This window comes from Bactrocera tryoni, chromosome 3 (assembly GCF_016617805.1).
Source record: "Bactrocera tryoni isolate S06 chromosome 3, CSIRO_BtryS06_freeze2, whole genome shotgun sequence".
Lineage (NCBI taxonomy): Eukaryota > Metazoa > Arthropoda > Insecta > Diptera > Tephritidae > Bactrocera > Bactrocera tryoni.
In genome coordinates this window covers 77036189-77060528 of record NC_052501.1, presented here as the reverse complement: position 1 = coordinate 77060528, position 24340 = coordinate 77036189, and the positions used below count along the sequence as shown (strand labels likewise).

Genomic DNA, 24340 nt, shown 5'->3' with positions numbered 1-24340 from the left:
TTCTCAATTGTGTAATCAGTCCGAAGTAGCACCTGTAGCAAACATTATTCAGCGTTATATTTTATTTAAACTATCTACGACTTCGAAGTTATGTCTTGCCCTAGTTCCCTACCAGACCCATTTGCTTCGCTTCTTTGTCTAACATCAAGAATGCAGAACTACCGGCGTGGTTTTTATGGCCAATGATGTCGATGTCATCGGCTTACGGCAGCAGTTATATGCTCTTACAGAAGATGGTACCTTGTCTATTCAGATCTGCAGTTCGAATTATTTTCTGCTGAAGTAGATAGAAAAAGTTGCACGATAGGGAGTCGCCCTGTCTGAAAACTCCTTTGGTATCGGACGGGTGGGAGAGGTCTGTTAGGATGGTAAACGATTCGAGTTGATTGAAATCGAAATTAGTCGCTGAACTGAGTTTTGATAGACTTGAATTATTTTGTCTAGACGTGGGATTCTCTTCATTCAGTTTTCTGCGTGACCAAAGCTCAAAGTATTTTGTTTGCAGATGAGTTTCTCTAACTATACCTATAAGGTTTCGCTTGACCAAGGCTTAAGTGTTTTGTCTATACTTAAGGTTCTCTTGTACAAGATCTATAATGTTTTGGCGTCACAATGGATCTGAATTTCATGAACTCAAGAATGATCGCGGTCACCTCCGTAAAAGTGATCAATACGGAACCAAACCTAAACCTATTTAATCTGAAGATTTTTCGATTATCTTTTACTAAATATTGTAATATAAATGTGAAAGAAATAACAATTCTTCGAAACTCAACCACGGTTGACCCGCTAGCCCTCTCTATATTCTTAAGTTCAATACTTATTGCGAGCTTTTATTGTTTTATTTTGTTAATATCGAAAGATCGGCATATTTTTTAACTCATTTAAATTAGCAAATCGATTTACCAATGGGTTTGATTATCACATCATGGATTTGTACTTCCAGTGGAGTTTGTAGGCAATAAATAAGTAGATCGGCAATAGTATCCGCATTAAGTTCCGTCGGAAGTGGTGGCGCTATATTACCAGGATGATTGAGTAAATTCGCCTTAACTCCACCAGGGCTGATACACTGTAATAAAAATGCGATAATTGCTGCCACAACTGTTCGTAACGTCAATATACAATTTACCGTTACTTTAATTTTTGTGTTCTGGCTCAAAAACTCTTGTCGATACATTTCGGTAAGCGCTCTAAGCGCGAACTTCGTAGGTGGATATAAATTTAGTGGGTTATTTGGCATTATTGGCACATTATGTCCAGAGATACTACTGATCATAAAGACATGTCCGTCGATATCATTTGCTTTCATGGAACGAAATGCTTCGCGAGTGCAATAAACCGCAGCTCGAAGATTCGTTTCGAGCACTTTAAGCATTTCCCCTGAATTATTCTCACTCAGTAGGAAACTATCTCCCAAGACACCAGCGTTGTTGACCAACACAGCTACAGGACCATATTTCTTCTCGATCTCTCTGAATGCGGCATTTATTTCGTCTTCCTTGCGTACATTACATTTAATGTGGTGCATACGTTTTCGCACCTCGGCGTTTACCTCAGCAAGTAATGCTATGTGGCCTTCCATACTTATATCGAGGTTTACTGTCACCAACTTGTTATTTGCGAGGTACTTAGCTATAGCCGCGCCGATGCCAGAACTAGCGCCAGTGACTACAGCTACGCGATTTTCCCAACGCTCCATGGTTTCGTGGTTTCCACTAAGATTTCCTAGCACTGTTTGCAATGAAGCCCTGGAACAGCAAGTGCATCTATTTATATTCAAATTATGTAAATATAAAAACGTGATATAATAGTAAATGAGGCCCTTTAATATTTTCTTATTTTTCACTTCGTAATGGTGCCTCTTATGTGCTTACTAATATTGATATAATAAATTTTATCAAGTGCCATAAACTCACTTTACGACAGTTGCAGCTGATGCATGAGCCCACTCATCAGCTGCAACTGTCGTAAAACCAGATCGTCGTGAGAGTTATACAGATTGCAATTTTATTTACCGCTATATGGTTTCCGTGCTTTACGGATAGTATCGTCTTTAGAAGCTACGTTCTTAGGTCGGCTGAAATGCTTTACACAAATCAGGAATTTGGGTCATAAGTTTTTTATTTCTAGCAGGAATGGTTTCAGTCTTCTCCTTCATACTTTTGGTACGCTTCTGAAGACTATCGGAATTCGACCCGACGTCACTAATTGTTTGCTAGAAAAACGTCTTAAGGTCGGAGTCTTTAAAGAAACTTTTTTGAAACTTCATGTTTTTCGCTAAAAGGCGCAAGCGTATTAAGCTTTAGTGGCGATGTGAAGAAAATCACTTCAAATAACTTCGCAAACATGAATAAAAAGTGGGCGTCCGAAAAGAGTAGAATCTCGTCATGAGCGACAAATTAAACTGATGTGCATTACAAATCGCTTTAAACATGCTGGCACAATAAATTCAATATTTTTCGAAACTACTGGGGTAAATATAGCTACACGTTCTTTGCAAAATGTACTGAATAAACTTGGATAATGAATGCGATGTCCATCTTAAAACGACTTCCTATTACCCGAAGCAGCAACAAAATCATAGAAAACATCAGACTGGGGAAATGCTTTTTTCCGACGTATCCAAATTTAATTTGTTTTGATCGGACGGAAATGCCTCAGTGCGTCGTAGGAAAGGAGAGCATGTTGTGGAAAGCTGTGTTTTAACCACCATAAATCATTCGCCCTTTTTGATGATATGGAGGGCTATAAGCAAGTTTAGTGTTGGGCTGCTTATTATTATTAAAGGATCAGGGAATGCCGAAAAAATACAGCGAAATTTAGAAAGAAGGCGTATTGCAGACTATTGAACAGCTGTCCAAACATACTTAAAAGGTTTAGTTTCAGAGTGATTCCAATAGAGCCATATCGGTAGCTAAAGCATAAAATTATTGAAATATATCTTTCAATATTTGATTACAAACACTGATCGATTACAAACCAAAGAGATTGAGGAAGAGGGAATTGAGTCTCCCACGTGGCCAGGAAAAAGTACAGATATCAATCCCATTGGAAAAATCCTATTGTAAAAAAAGGGTAAGAGAAAAGCGTCCAAAAAGTGCAATAGAAATGGAAAAAATTAATGAAGCTGCGTGGAAAGTAGAAAGTAATGGAATTAATCTTCAAAGCTTGTTTGAATCCATGCCTAAAAAATTAGCCGATGTTATTACGAGGAATACTAAGAATTTTTTTAACAAATAATTTTATTTTGTTTTGCGCTATACATAGCCACTCGGTAAAGCGTGTGGTTTTCTTCGTCATGGTGAAATATCGTTTTATCTTTTAAATCAAAGCTTTTCACCGCAAGGAATAAATGCAAGTCACACAAGGTTCTCAGTATCAGAGAATTATAAGCAAATTAAAACAACTTTAAGTTCAGTTGCACGGAAGTAGTAATACTCTTCACAAGAAAAAATATTCCATATAAGAACATGATTTTGAACAGTCAATTTATGGGGCAGACATTAGCAATAGTGTACAGATCTGAGCAATTTTTTTAGAGATTGTACTGTTACCTCGGTAACTACACACGCCAAATTTCGTAAAGCTTTATTGTCAACCGAAAAATTTTTTCATACCACGTCTTAAGTTTGAGCGCTCATTAGTGCAGCTATATGCTACAGAAATTCGGTTTGAACAATTTCTTCGAAGATTGCACTATTGTCTTGAAAAATAACCCTTGCCAAATTTATTGAAGATATTTCATGACAGGAAAGAGTTTTCTATATCAATATTTGATTCCAATGGTACCGTGTGTATAACAGCTATATGCTATGGTGCTCCGATATCGGCGATTCCAAGAAATGAACAAATTCTTGTTGAGAAAAGGACGTGTGCACGATTTCAGTTTAATATCTAAAAATTTACAGGTTAGTTAGTCTATAGAGACAGGCAGAGATGTCTAAAACGACTCAGCTCGACACACTAATCATTTAAATATAGACTTTATTGGGTCTCCTTCATTTCCTTCAAGCTTTGTCACATACTTAATATACCCTAGTGAGAATCCCAATAACCGTTTTCAAGGTATACCATATGTACAATGCAATGTTTACTTGAGTGTATATTCCTTTTCTAAGGCTCTTAGAGAGACAAGTTATTACATTCTAAGTTAATAAAAAATTTTAAAAATAACAATCACGTTTTTGAACCTTAATTTTTTTTAATAATCTATAAAACACGATCCATTTCAGGACTAGTTGTACCTCATATTAAACCGTAAATAATTAGACTTTAAATCAACAAAATACAAGGTAAACTTTGAAATGATACCACACCAAGTGTGAAAATATTTTAAGCCAGTCCCGAAAAAATCCCGTTCTAATTCCGAAACTTAAAAGTATCTCAAACTGGTTGTTCATTAATTTCTACATATTTCTAAGATGGTCTCACACCACTTCTGAAAACATTTTAAGCCGGTCCCGAAAAAATCCCGTTCTAATCCCGAAACCTAAACGTATTTAAAAATATCTTTACCCATTTTCCAATAATTTTAAGGTGGTCCTACACCATTTCCGTAAACATTTTAATCTAGTCCCGAAAAAATCCCATTCTAGTCCCGAAATCTAAAAGTATCTGAAAATGGTTAACCACTCTTCTCTTAATAATTCCAAGGTAGTTCTACACCAATTCTGAAAATATATTAAGCAAGTTCCAAGCTAGCCCTGACACTCACTTACTAATCGTCCCTGATTAAGCTCGAAATAATTCGTCATCCAAAACGGTAGTTGTGAAATAGTTTCTCCATTGAAGTCGTAAAATACTGATTACAGTTATGGCAATCACAGAAGCTATAAGTACCCTTATTATGCTGCGTTCTCAATAAATTAAGTATCGCAAACTTTTGCCCAAATAAAAAAAAAATGCACGAATAATTTCTAATGAATTTTAGCTATGTTTTATTATTTAATATTTTCAATAACTTCAACAAACATAAGTATATGAAGTGAATTGCTATTTCAACATTGGCAATCTTAGAATTTTTCACCGACTGGTTTTATGGTTAATTCGTGAATCTAGAAAGGGATAACAAAACATGAACTTTTCATTACACACTGAGACCTATTATGAGGGATTACAAACCTGCACGTGCGGTGGCGTCTGTAGGCAATAGATCAACGCATCAGCGATATCTTCGGAGGCCAAAAATACCAAATCTGTTATTTCAGGTGGATTTTCGCCCATAATCTCGGTTTTCACTGCGCCGGGACTAATGCTCTATTGAACAAAACAGAATTGAATGTAAGCAGCAATTACTATACAATCGACGTAATGCACACAACTTACGGTGATCTTAATTTTGGTGTTATTAGTAAGAAACTCCTGGCGGTAGATCTCCGTCATGGCGGTGACCGCATGCTTTGAAGGTGGATAAATATTTAAAGATACACCCGGTATATTCGGTATTATATGCCCAGCTACACTATTGATGAGAAAAACATGACCATCAGCACCCTGAGCCTTCATTGAACGAAACGCCTCACGTGTGCTCCACACAACACCAAACACATTTGTATCGATCACATCGCGTATATCTTGTGAGTTGCCTTCTTTCAACATATCGCCATAACGCGCAATGCCGGCATTGTTTACTAGCACCGCCACCGGTCCATACTTGCTTTCGATCTCTTTGAAGGCGGCTATCACATCAGCTTCATCTCGTATGTCGCATTTAATCGCGTGTATGCGTTGCTTTGCCTCGTTTTTCACTTCATCGCGCAGGGCTTCGATACGTTCTTTGCGTCGCGCCAAGCCGACAGTCACCATACCGTTATTAGCGAGATATTTCACAATAGCCGCGCCAATGCCCGAACTGGCGCCAGTGACTACAGCAACTCGATTCTGCCAACGTTCCATTTCTATGACTTTTTGCGTTGTATTAACTCTTAAAGACCGTTCTGTACGGTTAGTAAGTTGTGCTATACTGACTGTTCTACGAATCGGTATACGAGATTTATAGCCTGAATTAACGCATGCTGAAAGCAAAAGTAAAAGCAAATAATAGAGAAGCGAAATTTTACTGATATTTCACTCGACAAAATTTAACTGAGCATACTCACGAAAATTTGACATATACATAGTATACACAGTTATCTCACTCTGAGTGTTTAAGAGCTTTTAGAATTCGGCTCAAAAAGACCACAATGTAAATAACATAACTATGAATGATTACCAAGTCATCCGGCTAACTGATAATTGTTGTGATTCTAGTATATAATATAATGATAAACGACAAAGTAAGAGAAGTGCACATAGAGAGCCGTACAAAATTAATTGCCCGTTCCATTTGAAATCTCACTAAAACAACTGTACCATAAAGAGACCAACTTTGACTGCATTTTCTGTAAGCTTTTTGGCGACAATTGGAGATTCCAAGTATAGCCAGGTCTTTCTCTACCTGGTTTTACCGGCAGAGTGGAGGTCTTTTATTCCTAAGCTTCTCCCGGGGGTTCTGCGTCGAATGATCCCAGAGCTTATTAGTATTTCGGGAATACCAAATTTAGACATCGCGGCATAGAGGCAGCTCCTTTTCGTGCTGTCAAAAGCTGCTTGGAAATTGAAGAGGTGGTGTGTGTCGATCGTCTTTTCACGGATCTTTCCCAAGATTTGCGAGACAAGCGATGCCTTTTTTTGTTTGATTATTATTACCATTAATTATTATTTATTTTATGGTTTTTTGCAATAAAATTGTTCTTTAATACCTTTTGCCTATAAAAAAAAAGATGCCGTCTTTGTTTTATTTACTTTTGGTGAGTTGCCAAATTAAAAAAAATATTTTTTTTGAAAATAAGAGTTGCCACATTATTCAAATTTTTTGATGTTTTTTATGTCAATAAGAGTTGCGATAGTAAATTTTTTGAATGAATTTTTTGTACTAATAATAGTTGCCACATTTTTTAAAATAGTATTGTTTTTTTTTGTTGATAAGAGATGCCAAACAAAAAAAAATTTTTGCGTCAATAAGAGATGCCATATTAAAACAATATTTATTTATTTTTTGTGCCAATAAGAGATGGCATATTAAAAAATATTTATTTATTTTTTGTGTCAATAAGAGTTGCCACATTTAATAAATTTATATTGATTTGTGTTAATATGAGTTGCCGTACTAAAAAAAAGTATAAATATTTTGTGTCAATAAGTGATGCCATATTAAAAAAAAATTATTTTCTTGTGCCTAAAGGAGTTACCACATTTTTTAAATTAAATTGTTTTTTTGTGTCAATAAGGGATACCATATTAAAAATATATATTTATTTATTTTTTGTGTCAATAAGAGTTGCCACATTTATAAAATTTATATTGCTTTGTGTTAATAAGAGTTGCCATACTAAAAAAAAGTATAAATATTTTGTGTCAATAAGTGATGCCATATTAAAAAAATTGTAGGTATTAATTTTTTTGTGCCAAAGGAGTAAATTGTTTTTTTTTGTGTCAATAAGAGATGCCATATTAACATTTTTTCATTTATTTTTTTGTACCAAAAAGAGTTGCCACATCTTTTAAATTTGTATTTTTTTTGTGTCAATAAGAGTTGCCATATATAGCATATATTTTATTTATTATTACTATTGTCTAACTACGAAAATATTTGTTTTTGTAATAAGTGGTAGTATCAATAAAACGGTACAAAATTGAAAATTAATTACTACATTACTGTTGTGTATGTATATCATAAATACTTAATTGAAGTAATTAGAATAACTCGCCAAGTGGCTTGATCGTCAGTTCATGAATCTGTTGGAAAAGCCGACAGAAATTAAGCCGTTACAAAAACAAAGAAATAACTGTCAGAATACAAACCTGCACATGTGGTGGTGTTTGCAGGCAATAAATCACGGCATCGGCAATATCGTCGGCGCTCAGGACTGAGAAATCTTTGAGCTCGTCGCGAATGCGCTGCGTTATAATTTCAGTTTCAACGAAACCGGGGCTAATGCTCTAAAACAAATTTAAAATAAATTGTTTAACAATAAAATGCGTAAAAAGACAAAAACAAGCAATTCCAACTATTTTTACCGTAACTTTCACTTTAGTGCGCTCATGGTTGAACTCGTTCCGATAAACTTCGGTTAATGCCGTTATAGCATGCTTTGACGGTGCATAGATGCTCATTGGCACATTCCCTGCCGTCACCTTATGCCCGGCTACGCTGTTCATCAGAAAGACATGCCCCTCACCGCCATGCGCCTTCATCGAGCGGAATGCCTCGCGTGTGGCATACACCACGCCTAATATGTTAGTTTCAATGATATCTCGTATATCCTGCGTGTTGCCTTCGGCCAACACTGAGCTGTTGCGCAGTATGCCTGCATTGTTTACTAAAACCGCTATGGGGCCAAATTTGCTTGTGATTTCCTTGCAAGCAGCAATCACTTCATTCTCATTGCAGATATTACAGCGGATCGCGTGTATGCGTTTGCGGGCCTCAGCGGATGCTGCATTACGTAATGCCTCAATGCGTTCTACGCGCCGTGCGAGACCCACTACAAGCATACCGTTATTTGCGAGATATTTCACAATAGCCGCGCCAATGCCGGAACTGGCGCCGGTAACTACCGCGACGCGTTTGTGCCAACGCTCCATTTTTTTGTAAAATTTTTGGTTAGTTTATTTTTAACAATTTTTTTTTGAACTTTTTATTGTTCTATTACTTTTTTTTTTTACTTTTTCTGTGAGTACTGCTAGTTAACTTTCACTCTTGAATAAAATAATAAATTTTGAAAATATTAAAAATTAAAGATATGTACATATATATATTTTCAACCAAAATTTATATAGCATATTTAAAAAAAAAGATATTTTTAATTAATTTTTAGTTATTAAAAGAAATATATTTTAAAATTTGTCTCGGAAAATTATTTGAAATAAAAAAAAATGATTTGAACCAGTCTTGAACGGATCTTACGAATACCTGGTGTCCTCCATAATAAGTTAGCTTTACCTTAGCGGACCAACTTTTCTCTACAGTCGTGGGTCAGAAACATGAAAAAGTATGGCTACAATGAAGGAAGGAGAAGAAGATGCCAAAACTGTAACTGCCAATAGTGCATCTGTAACAGAATGGTCTATATTTTAGCTAAGTGACCCAGCAAAAGCAAGGTACACAGAAAAGCATCGTCCTGCCTGCCTGATTAGAAGAGTACAGCTGCGGTCGCCAACCAATGAGGAGCTCACAAAGAAGCTGTACGATTCTATTGATCGCACGAAAGTGGTTGTTCTATTCAATTTAAAGCTTGAACCGCAAGCAGTGGCAGCCAAGCGAAAGAGGTCAGCTGAAGAGATTAATCCATTAGCCAATAGGCCAAAGACAAAGAGTGTGATGCCGGCAAAATCATTTGCTGGTGCGGCCCGGAACCTCATTATCATTTTAGTGCTAGATCAGGGCGAACCGGCAGGAAAAATTCCCAGAGGACAATGGTAGTAGGTGCAAGCTTTGATGACAAACGTGGTGCACTTCGGTCAACTTAATCTATTCGCAACACCATCACCCATCTTTAGATCGAGCATTTATTATTGGATAATATTTGACCAAATAGACCACGTCCAGCACGCAGTGAAGGAAATAAAGCAGTCGTAGCTGAGAGTATACACGAAGACCATGTAGAGTGGATTTGGCATCATTCACAGTTAACACGAACTGACGTATGGAACGACTTGGCGCATTTTACGTTGGATCTTAAATTGGAAGCGTACAAAATACAGCTTGTACAACAACTGAAGCCACTCGACCTACCCAAGTGACATGGCTTCGCTTTATGGGCTCTTGAAAAGTTCCAAGAAGACCCGACGTTTCTGAGGCAAATTTTTTTCAGCGCTGAAACCCATTTCTAGCTCAATGGTTATGTAAACAAGCAAAATTTCCGCATTTGTGACGAAGAGCAAGCTAAAGAGCTGCCATTTCATTCAGAAAAAACCAAGGTTTGGTGTGGTTTGTGGGGCAGTGGAATTATCGGTCAATATATTTCTTCAAAAATGATGTCGGTGAAACGTAACAGTCAATAGAGACCAACATAACCGACTATTTGATGCCTGCAATTGAGTCTCGTAATCTGGACGATTTTCAACAAAACGGCGCCACTTAATACACATTGCATCCATCAATTGATTTATTAAGAGAACACTTCGGGGAGCAGATAATTTCACGTTTTGGAGCGATTGATTGATCACCAAGACCGTGTGATATCACACCGTTAGACTTTCTATGTGGGAATATGTAAAATCTAAAGTCTATGCCGACGATCCCGCTGCGATTCCGGCTTTGGAGCAAAACCTCACGTGTGTCATTTCAAAGTTACGAAAGTCAACGAAAATTGAACTCAATGGATGAACCATCTGAGATGAAGTCGCGGCCAACATTTGAAAGCGATAATCTTCAAAAATTTAACGCCAAAGAATTTTGTTTCGAATGATAATAAACATTCTCCATTAAAACATTCCTCAAAAAATTAGTTTGATCACTTTTTGGTTACAAATAAAATTACATTTCATTTTAAATTCATTTTATTTGACTTTTATTTTAATATTTTTCACTTTTTTTCTATTAGTAAAGTATTAATATTCTAATTATTTTTCTTTATTAACTTTTATTTAACTGCAATTACTTGTATTTTCAAAGTCACAGACTAACAGTTTACACTTCGTAAGGGAACTAAAAGCCTCTTTAGATTCTAAAATCGTATTTATACCACTTACTATAAGGCGGCATGAACTTGTAATCAGAATCTAGTTATGTAAATGAATAATCAAATATTTTACTTGTTGTTGTTTTTACAATGTATAAAAACATGTGATAACGTGATCATTAATAACGCAGCGAAGTTGAGTGACAATATAATGAAGGAGTACATGCTTATATCATTATGCAATAGATAGGTAGGGTTACCGCTACAAAGAAAATAAATAATAACGAAAATCTGTTCTACAAATTTACAGCAAAACATTGAAAAGAAAACAGTTCAATATTCCAAAGTTAAAATAGAATGAAATTGAAACAAAAGAAATAACCTGGTTTTAGGATTATGGCAACTCTGTTTTTTTAGTTGTATTATGTTGCAGTTAAAACAAGAAAAGTAAAGAGAATATATCAATTTATGATAAAAAGGAAACAATTTAATAAGCTCAAATTACAATATTGTCAAACTCAAATATGCTTTCAAAATGAAAAACTCTTTAAAAAAGGGGTTGCAATCAGTACAGTTTTGGTTTAAAAGTTTTACAAAGATATCGATATGTAAGTTAACAAACTCAGATGCGAATGAAAGAAATAAAGTCGACTAATATTGGAGGATGGAGTCATGTGTAAAAGTTCACGCAAGTGAGGAAAGTTCTCTGATCGCCATTCAATTGGGAGTGGCCAGAAACGATTCTTTTACATATGACTCAAGCAGCTCACGACTTCCGGTCTTTGACCAAGTATCATCTTGTTAGCCTAAGAACCGTTTGAAGGCGAGCTAAAGTGAGAAGGCGAAACATCCCCTGTTTGTTGTGCGCTGGGTTTGGGACCCGCCACGTAAAAAAAACACCGCCAATGAAAGGGACAACAAGCCTCGGATGAGTGACCCCCCTTTTGATGACGACCTTGGCAAACGAAATAAGGACTACGAATTGAGGGCATACACCTGGAATGTCCGGTACCTTATTTGGGAAGGTGCCGCTGCCCAGCTGGTTGATGTCCTGGTGAAAATAAAGGCTGACATCACCGCCGTCCAAGAAATGCGATGGACGGGACAAGGACTGAAACGAGTAGGTCCTTGTGGCATTTACTACAGTGGTCATATAAAGGAGCGCAAGTTTGGTGTGGGATTCGTGGTGGGAGAGAGACTCCGTCGCCGAGTATTATCATTCACTCCGGTGAATGAACGTCTAGCCATAATCCGCATCAAAGCGGAGTTTTTCAACATGTCGCTGATTTGCGACCACGCCCCAAGGACGATGTGACCAAAGATTCCTTCTATGAGCGCCTGGAGCGCACCTATGAGAGCTGCCCCCGCCACGATATCAAAATCGTGCTTGGCGACTTTAATGCCAGGGTGGGCAAAGAAGGTATCTTTAGCACTACGGTCGGTAAATTCAGCCTCCACGACGAAACATCCCCAAATGGGTTGAGGCTGATCGACTTCGCCGGGGCCCGAAATATGGTTACCTGTGGTACTAGATTACAGCACAAGAAAATACATCAAGCTACCTGGTTTTCTTCGGATCGAAAAACCACCAACCAGATCGGTCATGTTGTGATAGACGGAAGACACGTCTCCAGTCTTCTAGACTTGCGTACGCTCTGAGGTCCTAACATCGACTCGGACCACTTTATTGTTGCAGCCAAGATTCGCACCCGCCTCTGTGCAGCAAAGAACGGACGTCAACAAACACAAGGTAGGTTCAACGTCGAGAAGCTGCAATCACAACAGACAGCCGAACGATTTTCTACTCGGCTTGCACTCTTGCACTCTGAGAGCACTCGTCAACAACTCGGTATAAGGGAACTGCGGGACGGCATTTCAAACTCCTTACATACAGTTGCAACCGAAGCCATTGGTTTTCGGAAAGTGCAAAAGAACAGCTGGTGCGACGAGGAGTGCCGTGTCGCAGCGGAGAGAAAACAGGCTGCCTACCTTGCAACGTTACGATCGACCACTACACGTGCGGGATGGCATAGATACCGAGAGTTGAAAAGGGAAGCGAGACGCATTTGCAGACAGAAAAAGAAAGAGGCCGAAATGCGTGAGTACGGAGAGCTTGATAAGCTGGCCGACAGGGGTAATGCTCGAAAATTCTACGAAAAAATGCGGCGGCTTACAGAAGGTTTCAAAACCGGAGCATACTCCTGTAGAACCCCCAAAGGTGATCTAGTCACCGATGCCCAGAGCATACTTAAATTATGGAGGGAACACTTCTCCAGCCTGCTGAATGGCAGTGAACACACAACGCCAGGAGAAGGCGAACCCGATTCCCCAATCGATGACGATGGAGCAGACGTTCCATTGCCCGACTATGCAGAAGTTCGAATAGCAATTACCCGCCTGAAGATCAACAAAGCGGCGGGGGCCTATGGATAGCCGGTCGAGCAATTCAAACACGGCGGCGAAGAACTGATAAGGAGCATGCATCAGCTTCTTTGTAAAATATGGTCGGAAAAAAGCATCCCCAACGATTGGAATTTAAGTGTGCTATGCCCAATCCATAAAAAGGGAGCCCCACAATCTGCGCCAACTACCGTGGGATAAGCCTCCTCAACATCGCGTATAAGGTTCTATCGAGCGTATTGTGTGAAAAATTAAAGCCCACCGTCAACAAACTGATTGGACCTTATAAGTGTGGCTTTATATGTGGAAATCAACAACCAACCAGATATTCACCATGGGCCAAATCTTGGAAAAGACCCGTGAAAGAGAATCGACACACCACCTCTTCGTCGGTTTCAAGGCTTCTTTCGACAGCACGAAAAGGAGCTGCCTTTATGCCGCGATGTCTGAATTTGGTATCCCCGCCAAACTAACACGGCTGTGTAAACTGACGCTGAGCAACACCGAAAGCTCCGTCAGGATCAGGATCAAACAAATAAACAGTCATCGCACTAGCGACTTAGCTCTCACGTCACTGTTGACAGTCATAACTTTGAAGTCGTAGATAATTTCGTCTATCTTGGAACCAGCGTAAACACCATCAACAATGTCAGCTTGGAAATCCAACGCAGGATAACTCTTGCCAACAGGTGTTACTTCGGACTGAGTAGGAAATTGAGAAGCAAAGTCCTCTCTCGACGAACAAAAACCAAACTAAATAAGTCACTCATAATTCCCGTCCTGCTATATGGTGCAGAGGCTTGGACGATGACAACAATTGATGATTCGACGTTGCGAGTTTTCGAGAGAAACGTTCTGCGAAAGATTTATGGTCCTTTGCGCGTTGGCCACGGCGAATATCACATTCGATGGAACGATGATCTGTATGAGATATATGACAACACTGACATTGTTCAGCGAATTAAAAGACAGCGGCTACGCTGGCTAGGTCATGTTGTCCGAATGGACGAAAGCACTCCAGCTCTGAAAGTATTCGACGCAGAGGAAGAGGAAGACCTCCACTCCGTTGGAAGGACCAAGTGGAGAAGGACCTGTCTTCGCTTGGAATATCCAATTGGCTCCACGTAGCGAAAAGAAGAAACGCTGTTGTTAGCTCGGCTATAATCGCGTAAGCGGTGTTTACGCCAGTATGGAAGAAGAATCGATAGAAATGGATTACGAACATGACCATCACTGTAACTAAACAGTAACTAAAACAGACTTTTTAAATTAAAATTAAAAATCGATAAATTGATAGAGAATCGATAGACCGATAGATAATAGATAAACCTATATATAATCAATTAATCTATAGAGAATCAATAAGCGTTAGAACTATTTTTGCGAAAGAATAAAATATTTTTCAAAATAAAAGTATACATTTCTAGAGCTTATTAATTCGCTTTTGAAAGAAATGCATACAAATTAGAGTGGGTCAACAAACTATTTTTTTTCGCTTGGTACTCTGAGAAATAGGTTCTTAGACAACTCTCAGGTCGGTTTTATGAATATCTGGTAGCGGAAAATCCTCCGCTTTAGAGTTTCCCTTCTTAGGCCGTTGTCTTCTCAATGTCTGGTTGACAGTTATCGGCCAGTTAAGTTCAGGTTAAAAAATAAGGTTCTTGACCGATAAAGCCAGTCTGGATTAAGTTAGTCCGAACTTAACTGACAAATGCCTGTTAACTAGATGTTGACACATTGGCCCAAAGAAGAAAAAATCAAAAGCAGATGACTTTCCCGTTACAATTAAGAGTTCATATTATAGTGAGTATCTTAGCGGTGTTGAAACTATTTTTCAGGGCACCAAATAAAAAATTATTTATCTAAAATTTATGTGGCACGTTTTGTCCGGGATAAGCTCCTAAACTGCTGAACGCATTTAAATGAAATTCAGCACAATGTGTACAGTTTGATCCATTTTAAAAGATAGCAGTTTATAACTTAATTATGCAGAAAGTCAAGACAAAAAAGAAAAAGAAAGTCAAAAAAATTAGAAATAAACCTCAAAAAGTCACTTTTCGGTATGGATTTTGTAAGTTCACTAATTTTTTAATTGAAAAAAATTTGTATAATTTTAAAACTTAAATAAAAGCTTTTTCTTAATAGCGGCAATAACGTTTTCGCTTTGTACGTAAATAACATTTTCACTGTGTTGGTGTGTTTTGATTATTATTTATTTATTGTAAATCATAGCCGCAGTAACTGACTGCTTCTAAGTCAACAAGCGGGAAGCTTTATACTTTGCACTGTACCCTATGTAAGTATATACTAGAATATCTTGTTTATGAAGCACGCAGCGACTACAAAAATATATACATATATGTAATATTTATTTATTAAAAAGAGAATAATCATATTCATTTAATTTGTATTCTTGTCTATATCTATGCAGTGATATCATGATAAGTACGCGTGGTGTTTATATTATTGATATATGTATGTATGTAATATAGCATGACTTGGTAAATATTACAAACACAGGCCCAAATCGGTGCAGACTCTTGCGTACTTCGAAATAAGATAAATATTTCATAATATCTGTCGAAGAAAACAAACTTTAACTTGCAATTCCATATATGTACATTAGCGCGTTTTTTTTTTGAACTATTCATGAAATTTCCTTGGAAAGACCCTAAGAAAAAATCCCTGAAAATTTGAGCCCTTTATATTAACATTAAGGACTGGACCAAGGCATGTAAAAATTTTCCATAGAAAACACAGGACAATCGTGATTTTTTATCTTTAAATTTCTATAGTAGCTCAGAGGCATTTTATGGCATCGCTTTGACTTTAGACACATATTCCTCACAATTGAACACTCTACAAAAGTGCCCAGGCGACAAAGTCAAAACTCACATCGGCGAGGTAGTACGGAGCTCTAAACATGATTTTTCCACAAAATTCGCATTTTTTTGTATGTATCTCGTAAATGACAAGAGCTATAGAAAAAATGTATAGGACAAACTTATATCGATAGAACTTATATAGATAGAAAGTTTATTTGCTACAAAAAATGTTCAAAGTTAAAATCGCTATCATTAATACTTCTCGACATATTCGACTTTTTAATTAAGGTTGTGTGGAATTTTCATAGATTTTTTACTGCATACCATCTAGTATGACTTTGTAGTTCAGCGCACATACGCTACTTGATTGAACTGAAATTGGAACGTGATTAGCGCAACTGTTGTAGCATGAACAGAGATATGCATGATATGTATTAATTAAGTAGTTATTTATGACAAGCGTAGATTGCTTAGTAAGACGTCTGTTTTTGACTAAATCATTGAATGACACAGCAAAATTTTGGCTTCGGTTTTGGTTTCGATTAAGAACTGCAATGGTTTCAATATTTAAATTTTCTTTGTTATAAATGCCGGTTACAACGATTGCGGTAAAAAACAAACTTTATATTATAAATCAATTTTTAGTACAAAATATGAAAATAGCAAATGATTAAATTCGAATATATATTACAAAGAGTCCTTATACAAATATAATTCGGAAATAGAAACTTAACTCCGTAAATTAGTAAACTACGGAGTAGAAATTTTTCAGAACACGGGCTGCTATGTATATTTTTGGCCTAATAATGAAAATAGGAATATTTATCAACGAAAATGGTTTTATTGTTTTTCAAAATATTCTCCATCAAGATTTATACACTTTTGCATGCGCTCAAAACAATTTTCGAAGCACTTTTTCCACTCCGATTGAGACACCTCCAAACATGGTTTTTGAATGCTTCAACAGCATCTTTTGGCGACGAAAATCGTTGACCGCGCATTATTTTCTTGATGTGTGAGAATAAAAAGAAGTCATTGGGTGCCAAGTCAGGGCTGTATGACGGATGACCCATCAATTCGACGTTTTGGCCGGTCAAAAAGGCACTGGTTTGAGCCGATATGTGAGAGCTCGTATTGTCATGGTGCACAATGATTCGTCTTCTCTTGTTCGTTTTTCGAATTTCTCCGAAGACTTCAAGCAAACAAATGGTGGTGTACCACTCAGAATTGACCGTTCTACGTTGCTCAAGCGGAACAGTCGCCACATGACCAGTTTTGTTGAAGAAACTGGCGACCATTTGCTTCGAAGTGCTTCTTCCACGAACAACTTTCGTTGGATTTGGCTTGTCTTGGAAGACCCACACGGTCGATTGCTGTTTTGTTTCGGGCTCATACGTATAGATCCATGATTCGTCACCTGTGACGATCTTATAAACGTCTTTTGAAGCATCGCGATTGTCTTTTTTCAGCATTTCTTTACACCAATCCACACGAGCCTTTGTTTGAGCGATTGTCAAATTGTGCGGGATCCAACGAGAACAAACCTTTTTTACGGCCAGGTGTTCATGCAATATCGAATGTATGCTGGTGTGAGAAGTGCATAGGCATGCCTCTATCTGAAGGTATGTTACATGACGGTCTTGCATTATCAGTTCACGTACGGAATCGATGTTTTCTGGCACAACGGCTGTTTTTGGACGACCTTCACGTAATTCGTCTTTGAGCGAGCGTCGGCCACGATTGAATTTGTTGTACTAGTTTTTCACAATGCTATAGGATGGTGCTTCATAGCCATGCAAAGATTTTAGTTCATCGATGCACTCTTGTCGTGATAATCCACGTCGAAAGTTGTGAAAAATGATCGCACGAAAATGTTCACGAGTTAATTCCATTTTTTGGCCGAGATGAATTTTTTAATTCCCTGTAAATAAAACAATTCACGATTAAATGACAAAACGTTCTGAGTGATGTTATGCTAAAAAATGTCAAACTTTCCAATGGAAATGTCAGATTGCACCTGGCAACACTTAGTGTTGCCTAGGCCAGAATATATATAGCAGCCCCGTACTTGCTAGTCTATAAATGAATATGAAAATATATGATCATGAAAATCGGATATATATTACATATAACGCCCATACAACCGATCTTTCAAATAAATTGTTTTTATATTCAACTAATTGAAATAAGAAGCTAAGTATATGAAATTTTGTAATACACAGTAACAAGATAGTTAAAATCATCAAAATTGGAAGACAAAAACATAAATAGCGACTCTGGTTTAAAAGCTACAACGACACAATTTTGTAAAATAGTTATTAATTCTAAGTTGAAGATGGGTAGTCAATTTCATTAAAATCGGATCCCTACAAAACAAAGCTGCCTTGCAACTGATGTTCAAAAACATATTTTTCTATACTAAATTGTCAAGTTAGAAGCCAATTAGAGCAAAATTTCTTGTGCCATTTACTGACGATTAGCTAAAGGTTTACAGAAAAAATTGTCAAAATCGGACATCTATAACACAAAGCTGCCATACAACTGATGTTACAAAAATAGGATTTTGTATGATAGCATTTTAGATTTGAAAGCGCTGATTACAAAGTGTCGTAAATTGCTTACCACCGATAAGTGGAAGGTGGTTGATAAAAATCAACTGAATCGGTTGTCTTCAACACAATGCCGACATACAACTGATTTTTCAAAAACTTACTTTTCTACAAAAAATTTTCAAATTATAAAGTTTAAGTTAACGAAAATCTTGTAAAATGTTTACATACTAGCGGTCAATGGAAGGTGGCTAGTAAAAATGATAAAAAATCTGATCACTACTACACAACGCTGTCATACTACTGATATTTCAAATATAGGATTTTGTATTATTTTAGATTTGAAAACACTAAATACAACATTTCGTAAATTGTTTACCAGCGATTTCAAAAACATATTATTCTTTAATAAACCCTCAAATTGGTTATATGTATCTATGTATACATATACATATGTATAAAACAAAGAAAGCATATGCCTTAACAGCGACCTTTCGAGAAAGTCTAAATATAACCGGATTGTTATGAAATTGTGCTTCTATCAGTACTTGAGTAGTATCTTTTTCTGTTAGAATTCGACGATAAGACAAATAAAAAAGAATTTTATATGAGTGAGTCAAATGTGAAAACTGCTTGTCATCTTTAGTTTAATGCAGAATGAGAGAGCGACTAATGCTCGTGAGTTGTCAGTTATATGAGTACTACATAGGCATATATGTATGTATGTATCTATATATAACAATCGCTCAAATTAATTTTGCATATAAACAAACAAAAGCGATGATGACTGTTAAAAAAATTTGTATTAGATATACATATACACAGTAATATTTATAAACTGTGTATATATGTATAGTATGTGTATACATATATCTACATATTGAAAATAATACTCTTCAAATTTGGTGCTCAGAGCACGGTCGAGCGAATTGGCATAATTTTGGATGTTATCTTAACCAAACCTGCATGCTATATAAAGATATGTATATGTATATATATATATATTGATTACCTGTTTATATTTAGTAAGTGCATATGGATTAGTTTGAGGGCAAAAGGCAGATCAAGAAAATGCCATTGTTAATATAAATAAACCGGGTGTATTACGTATAAATAAAAGATAGCGCTAAATTGAGTTACTTAATGGTCGAGTGAGGTTTAATTATAAACTAAGTATAAAATTCTTATACTGTAAAATTTTTTATGAAAAATTTTTAAGACCTAAAAGTCAGTTAGCGCTTAGTTAATACGATACATAGTCAATTAGTGCATAATTACAACTTCATTAGCGAAAAATTACTATGAATTTTAGTTAATAGGAAAAGTATTCGGTCATAGGTCATAAGCAAGTTTTAATTGAGTCAGTTATATTATCTTAGATAATTAGTTAATGCTTTAATTGAGAAAATTATATTATTAATTGACTAAATTATGAAACACTTATTTAAGTGTACTTTTTAAACTGAAAATAATTATTGGATTTACAATGCGAAAATTTTAATATTTTTTCCATTTCGATCGCAAATATATTTCATAATAAATTAGTGCATATTACAACAGAAATCGAAAAATTATTCAAGTTTTCTATTGACAACTCTAATATTTATTTGCAACTTTAAAAGTACACATAAATAATTGTTTCAAAAGTCAAATTGCAATTGCAACTGAATTAGCAAAAAATTAAAGTGAATTTTATTCAAAGAAGAAAAAATAGTTGTTTCGAGATCTGCGTGAGTGCTTTAATTTAGTAAATTATACTAAATAATTATTACTTAATTGAGTCAATTAGGAACTATTTTGAGACTACTATTTATGTGTACTTTTAAAGCTGTAAATAATAATTGGAGTTGTCAATAGAAAACTTGAATAATTTTTCGATTTCTGTTACTAATACACTTCAAAGTCAATTATTGCGTAATTGCAACTGAATTAGTAGAAAATTATAGTGAGTTTTATTTAATAAGAAAAAATAACCGTCCTGCCATCTGCTTTCATTGCTCAACAGAGTGTGTCTTAATTGAGTCTATTAAATTGTTTCGGATAATTAGCTAATTGAGTCAATTATAATATTTTAAACAATTAGTTAATCGAGTCGATTAAATTGTTTTAGATAATTAGCCAATTGAGTCAGTTATATTATTTTAAGCAATTCGGTAATTGAGTCAATTATATTGTTCTAGACAATTAGTTAATTGGCTTAATTAAGTAATGTTTTCAAATTTTTAGTACTTCAAGTTTAATTTAAAGCTGGAAAGAGTTATTCGCATCTTTCCGAATTAAGTTATTGAATTAAATTTTGTCTTTCTATAATTTGTATAAAACATTTAATTGTCTTACAAGTTGGGAGTTTACTCACTTTAAAACAGATGTTATGGGTAAAGCACACTTTTATAAATTGCTTGTCATTTTGTAAGCTTAATTGAGCGTGTCGGAACAGCAAAAGGAGTGACTCAATTAAGAACCAAATTTTCTAAGCTAATTGAGCTGTTACAACGAAAATACAACTGAATTTTAGTTTAAAATTATTATTTTTTCGTGCAAATAAATATTTTTCCTATGCAATATATCTAAAATATAATAATGTAATGTCAGTTAAATAATAAAAAAAATCAATAATTAATAAAAAATTAATATAAGTGCTATCAGTGATAAAATAGAAGATAGCATATATGTAAATAACGGTATCTTTAATTGAAACTCGCTGCAAAAATGAGCACTAACTCCGAATTTGTATAATTACCTAAAATTCTTCAGTATTTACTAGTTGAATCGCCTTCTTTTTTACTGTGCAATATCTATACGTATATACGAATCAGGCAATACATATTTATCTCGGTATATTTTTACGCTAACTTGTTACACATGCCTTAATCTGGCGACGCCCAATTTATCTGCGGCTTTATCATTTTATGCATTGTATGCCAAAATATTTACTTGGGAGCGCCTATAAAGAGCACACCATTATAAATTAAGCTGCAGAGTTCGACGACTTTTAATTTTCGTCAAGAAGCAGAAGCTTCTCAGCGCATACCGAACTGCATTTAGCAATTCGAAAGATTACAACTGTGTCGACACTCGTCGTGTATAAACCCAAGTGAAGATGGAGCGCTGGCTGGGACGTGTAGCTGTGGTGACGGGCGCCAGTTCGGGCATTGGTGCGGCCTGTGCGACGTACCTCGCCGATAATGGTATGCTGGTGGTGGGATTAGCGCGACGTAAGGAACGCATTGAAGCTTTACGCGAAACGCTGAAACCCGAAGCCGGTCAACGGCTACATGCCATACAATGTGATGTGCGTAAGGAGCAGGAAATTGTGGATGCCTTCAAGCGGATCGAGTCGGAATTTGGACCGGTGGCGGTGCTGGTGAACAATGCGGGCATAATGCGCGGCAGTGATTTGGTGAGTGAGGGTAACTCAAGCGATTTACGTGATACGATCGATACGAATGTGTTGGCGGTGGCATATTGTACACGCGAAGCTTTTCGTGCGATGCGCGAACATGGTGGCGATGGACATGTTTTCTTGATTAACAGTATTGCGGGGCATAGCTTTTCAAATGTGCCGGGCTTATCGTGGAATCTATATCCATCTTCGAAATATGCTGTGACCGCTATGACGGAGGTTTATCGACAAGAATTCTTGAAATACAACACGAAGGTGAAAGTAACGGTGAGTTGTTTTGGAAAGTAGATCGGGAGATTTGTGCGATCTTATGAGTATTTTGTTATTTGCAGAGTATAAGTCCTGGCGGCGTGCTTACAGAGATTTTGCCAGCACATCTGCTACCGGAAGACAAAACCGGTTTACCGTTGCTTAAGCCTGAAGATGTGGCTGATGCATTGATATATTGTCTGCAAACACGCCCGCATGTGCAGGTGAGTTGAAAATTTTTTCAAAACTTTTTTTTGAATTTACGTTTTTGTTTTTTAGTTTTTAATATTTTTAATAGTTTAATAATAATTAAAAAAAAATCAAAATTTTTATGAGCAGTAGAGTTGAGACTTTTTCACAACTTTTTTTAAAAATATTTTTTTTTGAACTTTTTAATTTCTTAAATTTGGAATAACATGATTTTTGTAAAAATTTTGGGATTCTAAAAAAAAGTTTCTAAAACAAAAATTAAACAAAAATGAAACAAAAATTTTAAAAATTTTTTACTAATTTTCAGTTTACAGAAAAAATATATAATTACAATCATAAAATACACATTTTTATAATTAAATTTTTTATTTAGAAAATTATATGTATGTATATTCAGAACTTTTTTCAAAAATATTTTTTTGAACTTTTAAATTTCTTAAAATTGAAAAAACATAATTTTTGTAAAAGTTTTACCAAATGCATAAATTCTAAATTTTCAAAACTTAAACATTTTTAAAACAAAAAAATTTAAAATCAAATTTTTATAATTTTCAATTTACAAAAAAATATTTTTTAGAATTATTTTTATAAAACACATATGTATATATAGTTAAATTTTTTTATTTTAAAAATTATATTTTTTAATTTTTTTAAAAATTAATTAATTTAATTTAATTTTTTTATTAAAAAATATTAATTAAAAAAAATTTCTCTGCAGATCCATGAGCTGACTATAAAACCTCTGGGCGAGTCAGTATAAAAAATGCACTCAAATAAGCTCTACTATTTGAAAAATTGAGTACATAGTGATACAATTATGTAGTTCATGTGAGCGTGGCGCTCTATAAAAATGATAACAATTGTATATGCTTGTTTATATTAAAAATAAAAATCTTTGAGTACAAGTAAAAATCAAATATGAAAGAGAGAATGATACAGCAGAAATTTATTGTGTTGATAAATATGAAGAGCGTTGAGAGAGCATATATACATATACAAGAGGGAGAGAACAAAGGCAGAACAACCGGAATTAAAACATAGAGAGAGAAAAGAGAGAAAGAGAGAGCGGACGATCAAAGTTTTTGGCAAATGAGTAATAATTACATACTTAATATTAAAACCAGATTGTTTTGGTTAAATGCGATAAGAGCTGCCATTAGAAAAAATTGTTTACAGGTGAATTATGTATAAATAAATATAAAATTTTTTGAAATAAAAATTATACTTGCTTTTCTGAGATAAGGGTTGCCATATCTGAAAGTGATAAGGAGTGTTAAAGTGCAACGACTAAGCTAAGAGCGCACTTTAAGCGTAAGTTTGTTTGTAAATTAAATTAGATTTTTTAATAGCAATATATACACTGGTGGCAAAAATTAAGAGATTACAGGCTAGCAGACTGGAGTTCAGATCATATAATAGTAGATTTATTAAATTAATGTTATTTTTCGTAGATTAGATATAAATGTAGCGTTATTTCAGAAGTTTTTGAGCTATTTGCTTAAATACAGGGGCGGTAAAATTAATGAGTACAGGTAAATAATTACTGAAATTATATATTACAGAATATATTATATTGATTATGGTTGAGAGGACAGAATAATTCTTATAAGTTATATACTCTGAGTTTTTGTTAGCATAATATAAAAATATATATATTTTACAAGAACAAATTTTAAAATAATAAATTTTTTAAAATAAAAATTAATAAATTAATAAAAAAGAGTTCTGGCAGAATTTCTAATAAAGTCTAAAAATTTAAGGGGGTATTCTTCTCTAGAAGCATGAATTTCAGGTAATTTTTAAAGTGTCTTAAAAAAAGGCAATTAATATTTTTACTATCCATTTTTTTATGATGTTTTTATTGATATCTTAAGAATACAGAATTAATTAGAGGGGGGAGAGACAGAGGGGGAGAGAAAATGGCGCATCCTGACTCTCCTGGTGGTCTGAAAAAAAAAATCAAAAGAAATTCTTAATCCGTAAGAATGCTGTTATAGTCCCCATTTCAAAAAAATTTCTTGTTGAAAAATGGCGACT

The 24340-nt window shown here is 35.3% G+C and overlaps 4 protein-coding genes across 6 annotated transcripts; 1 reads left to right on the top strand and 3 right to left on the bottom strand.

The window, feature by feature from the left end:
• Positions 1-806: 806 nt before the first annotated feature.
• Positions 807-1751, bottom strand: LOC120771664 (farnesol dehydrogenase-like). The gene is made up of 2 exons (XM_040099779.1): positions 1133-1751; positions 807-1072 (listed from the first exon to the last, which is right to left on the bottom strand). The coding sequence occupies exons 1-2, from the start codon at positions 1700-1702 to the stop codon at positions 890-892; spliced, it is 753 nt and encodes a 250-aa protein (XP_039955713.1). The 5' UTR covers positions 1703-1751; the 3' UTR covers positions 807-889.
• Positions 1752-4913: 3162 nt separating this feature from the next.
• LOC120771107 (farnesol dehydrogenase-like) lies at positions 4914-6743 on the bottom strand. Of its 2 annotated transcripts, XM_040098955.1 has the most exons (5): positions 6355-6743; positions 6102-6248; positions 5329-6017; positions 5125-5259; positions 4914-5057 (listed from the first exon to the last, which is right to left on the bottom strand). In XM_040098955.1, the coding sequence occupies exons 2-5, from the start codon at positions 6118-6120 to the stop codon at positions 5016-5018; spliced, it is 885 nt and encodes a 294-aa protein (XP_039954889.1). In that variant the 5' UTR covers positions 6121-6248; positions 6355-6743; the 3' UTR covers positions 4914-5015. The 2 variants fall into 2 exon arrangements, with proteins under 2 accessions (XP_039954889.1, XP_039954888.1); XM_040098954.1 differs by having other exon boundaries at positions 6102-6743.
• An 841-nt stretch (positions 6744-7584) lies between these two features.
• On the bottom strand, positions 7585-10713 carry LOC120771108 (farnesol dehydrogenase-like). 2 transcript variants are annotated; one of them, XM_040098957.1, is made up of 4 exons: positions 10647-10713; positions 8062-8742; positions 7846-7983; positions 7585-7779 (listed from the first exon to the last, which is right to left on the bottom strand). In XM_040098957.1, the coding sequence occupies exons 2-4, from the start codon at positions 8626-8628 to the stop codon at positions 7738-7740; spliced, it is 747 nt and encodes a 248-aa protein (XP_039954891.1). In that variant the 5' UTR covers positions 8629-8742; positions 10647-10713; the 3' UTR covers positions 7585-7737. The 2 variants fall into 2 exon arrangements, with proteins under 2 accessions (XP_039954891.1, XP_039954890.1); XM_040098956.1 differs by having other exon boundaries at positions 10627-10650.
• Positions 10714-21049: 10336 nt separating this feature from the next.
• Positions 21050-23474, top strand: LOC120771357 (farnesol dehydrogenase-like). Its single transcript, XM_040099311.1, has 3 exons — positions 21050-22111; positions 22177-22317; positions 23022-23474. Exons 1-3 carry the CDS (start codon positions 21542-21544, stop codon positions 23061-23063), a joined length of 753 nt encoding a protein of 250 aa, XP_039955245.1. The 5' UTR covers positions 21050-21541; the 3' UTR covers positions 23064-23474.
• Positions 23475-24340: the final 866 nt, after the last annotated feature.

Coding starts and splice junctions, on each gene's coding strand:
- LOC120771664 (XM_040099779.1), bottom strand. CDS start 1,702: ATGGAGCGTTGGGAAAATCGCGTAGCTGTAGTCACTGGCGCTAGTTCT. Junction 1,073..1,132: donor ACACAAAAATTAAAGTAACG/GTAAATTGTATA, acceptor TTTTTATTACAG/TGTATCAGCCCTGGTGGAGT.
- LOC120771107 (XM_040098954.1), bottom strand. Junction 5,260..5,328: donor ACACCAAAATTAAGATCACC/GTAAGTTGTGTG, acceptor TTTGTTCAATAG/AGCATTAGTCCCGGCGCAGT. Junction 5,058..5,124: donor AGACGCCACCGCACGTGCAG/GTTTGTAATCCC, acceptor ATCCCTTTCTAG/ATTCACGAATTAACCATAAA.
- LOC120771108 (XM_040098957.1), bottom strand. CDS start 8,628: ATGGAGCGTTGGCACAAACGCGTCGCGGTAGTTACCGGCGCCAGTTCC. Junction 7,984..8,061: donor GCACTAAAGTGAAAGTTACG/GTAAAAATAGTT, acceptor AATTTGTTTTAG/AGCATTAGCCCCGGTTTCGT. Junction 7,780..7,845: donor AAACACCACCACATGTGCAG/GTTTGTATTCTG, acceptor CTTTTCCAACAG/ATTCATGAACTGACGATCAA.
- LOC120771357 (XM_040099311.1), top strand. CDS start 21,542: ATGGAGCGCTGGCTGGGACGTGTAGCTGTGGTGACGGGCGCCAGTTCG. Junction 22,112..22,176: donor ACACGAAGGTGAAAGTAACG/GTGAGTTGTTTT, acceptor TGTTATTTGCAG/AGTATAAGTCCTGGCGGCGT. Junction 22,318..23,021: donor AAACACGCCCGCATGTGCAG/GTGAGTTGAAAA, acceptor ATTTCTCTGCAG/ATCCATGAGCTGACTATAAA.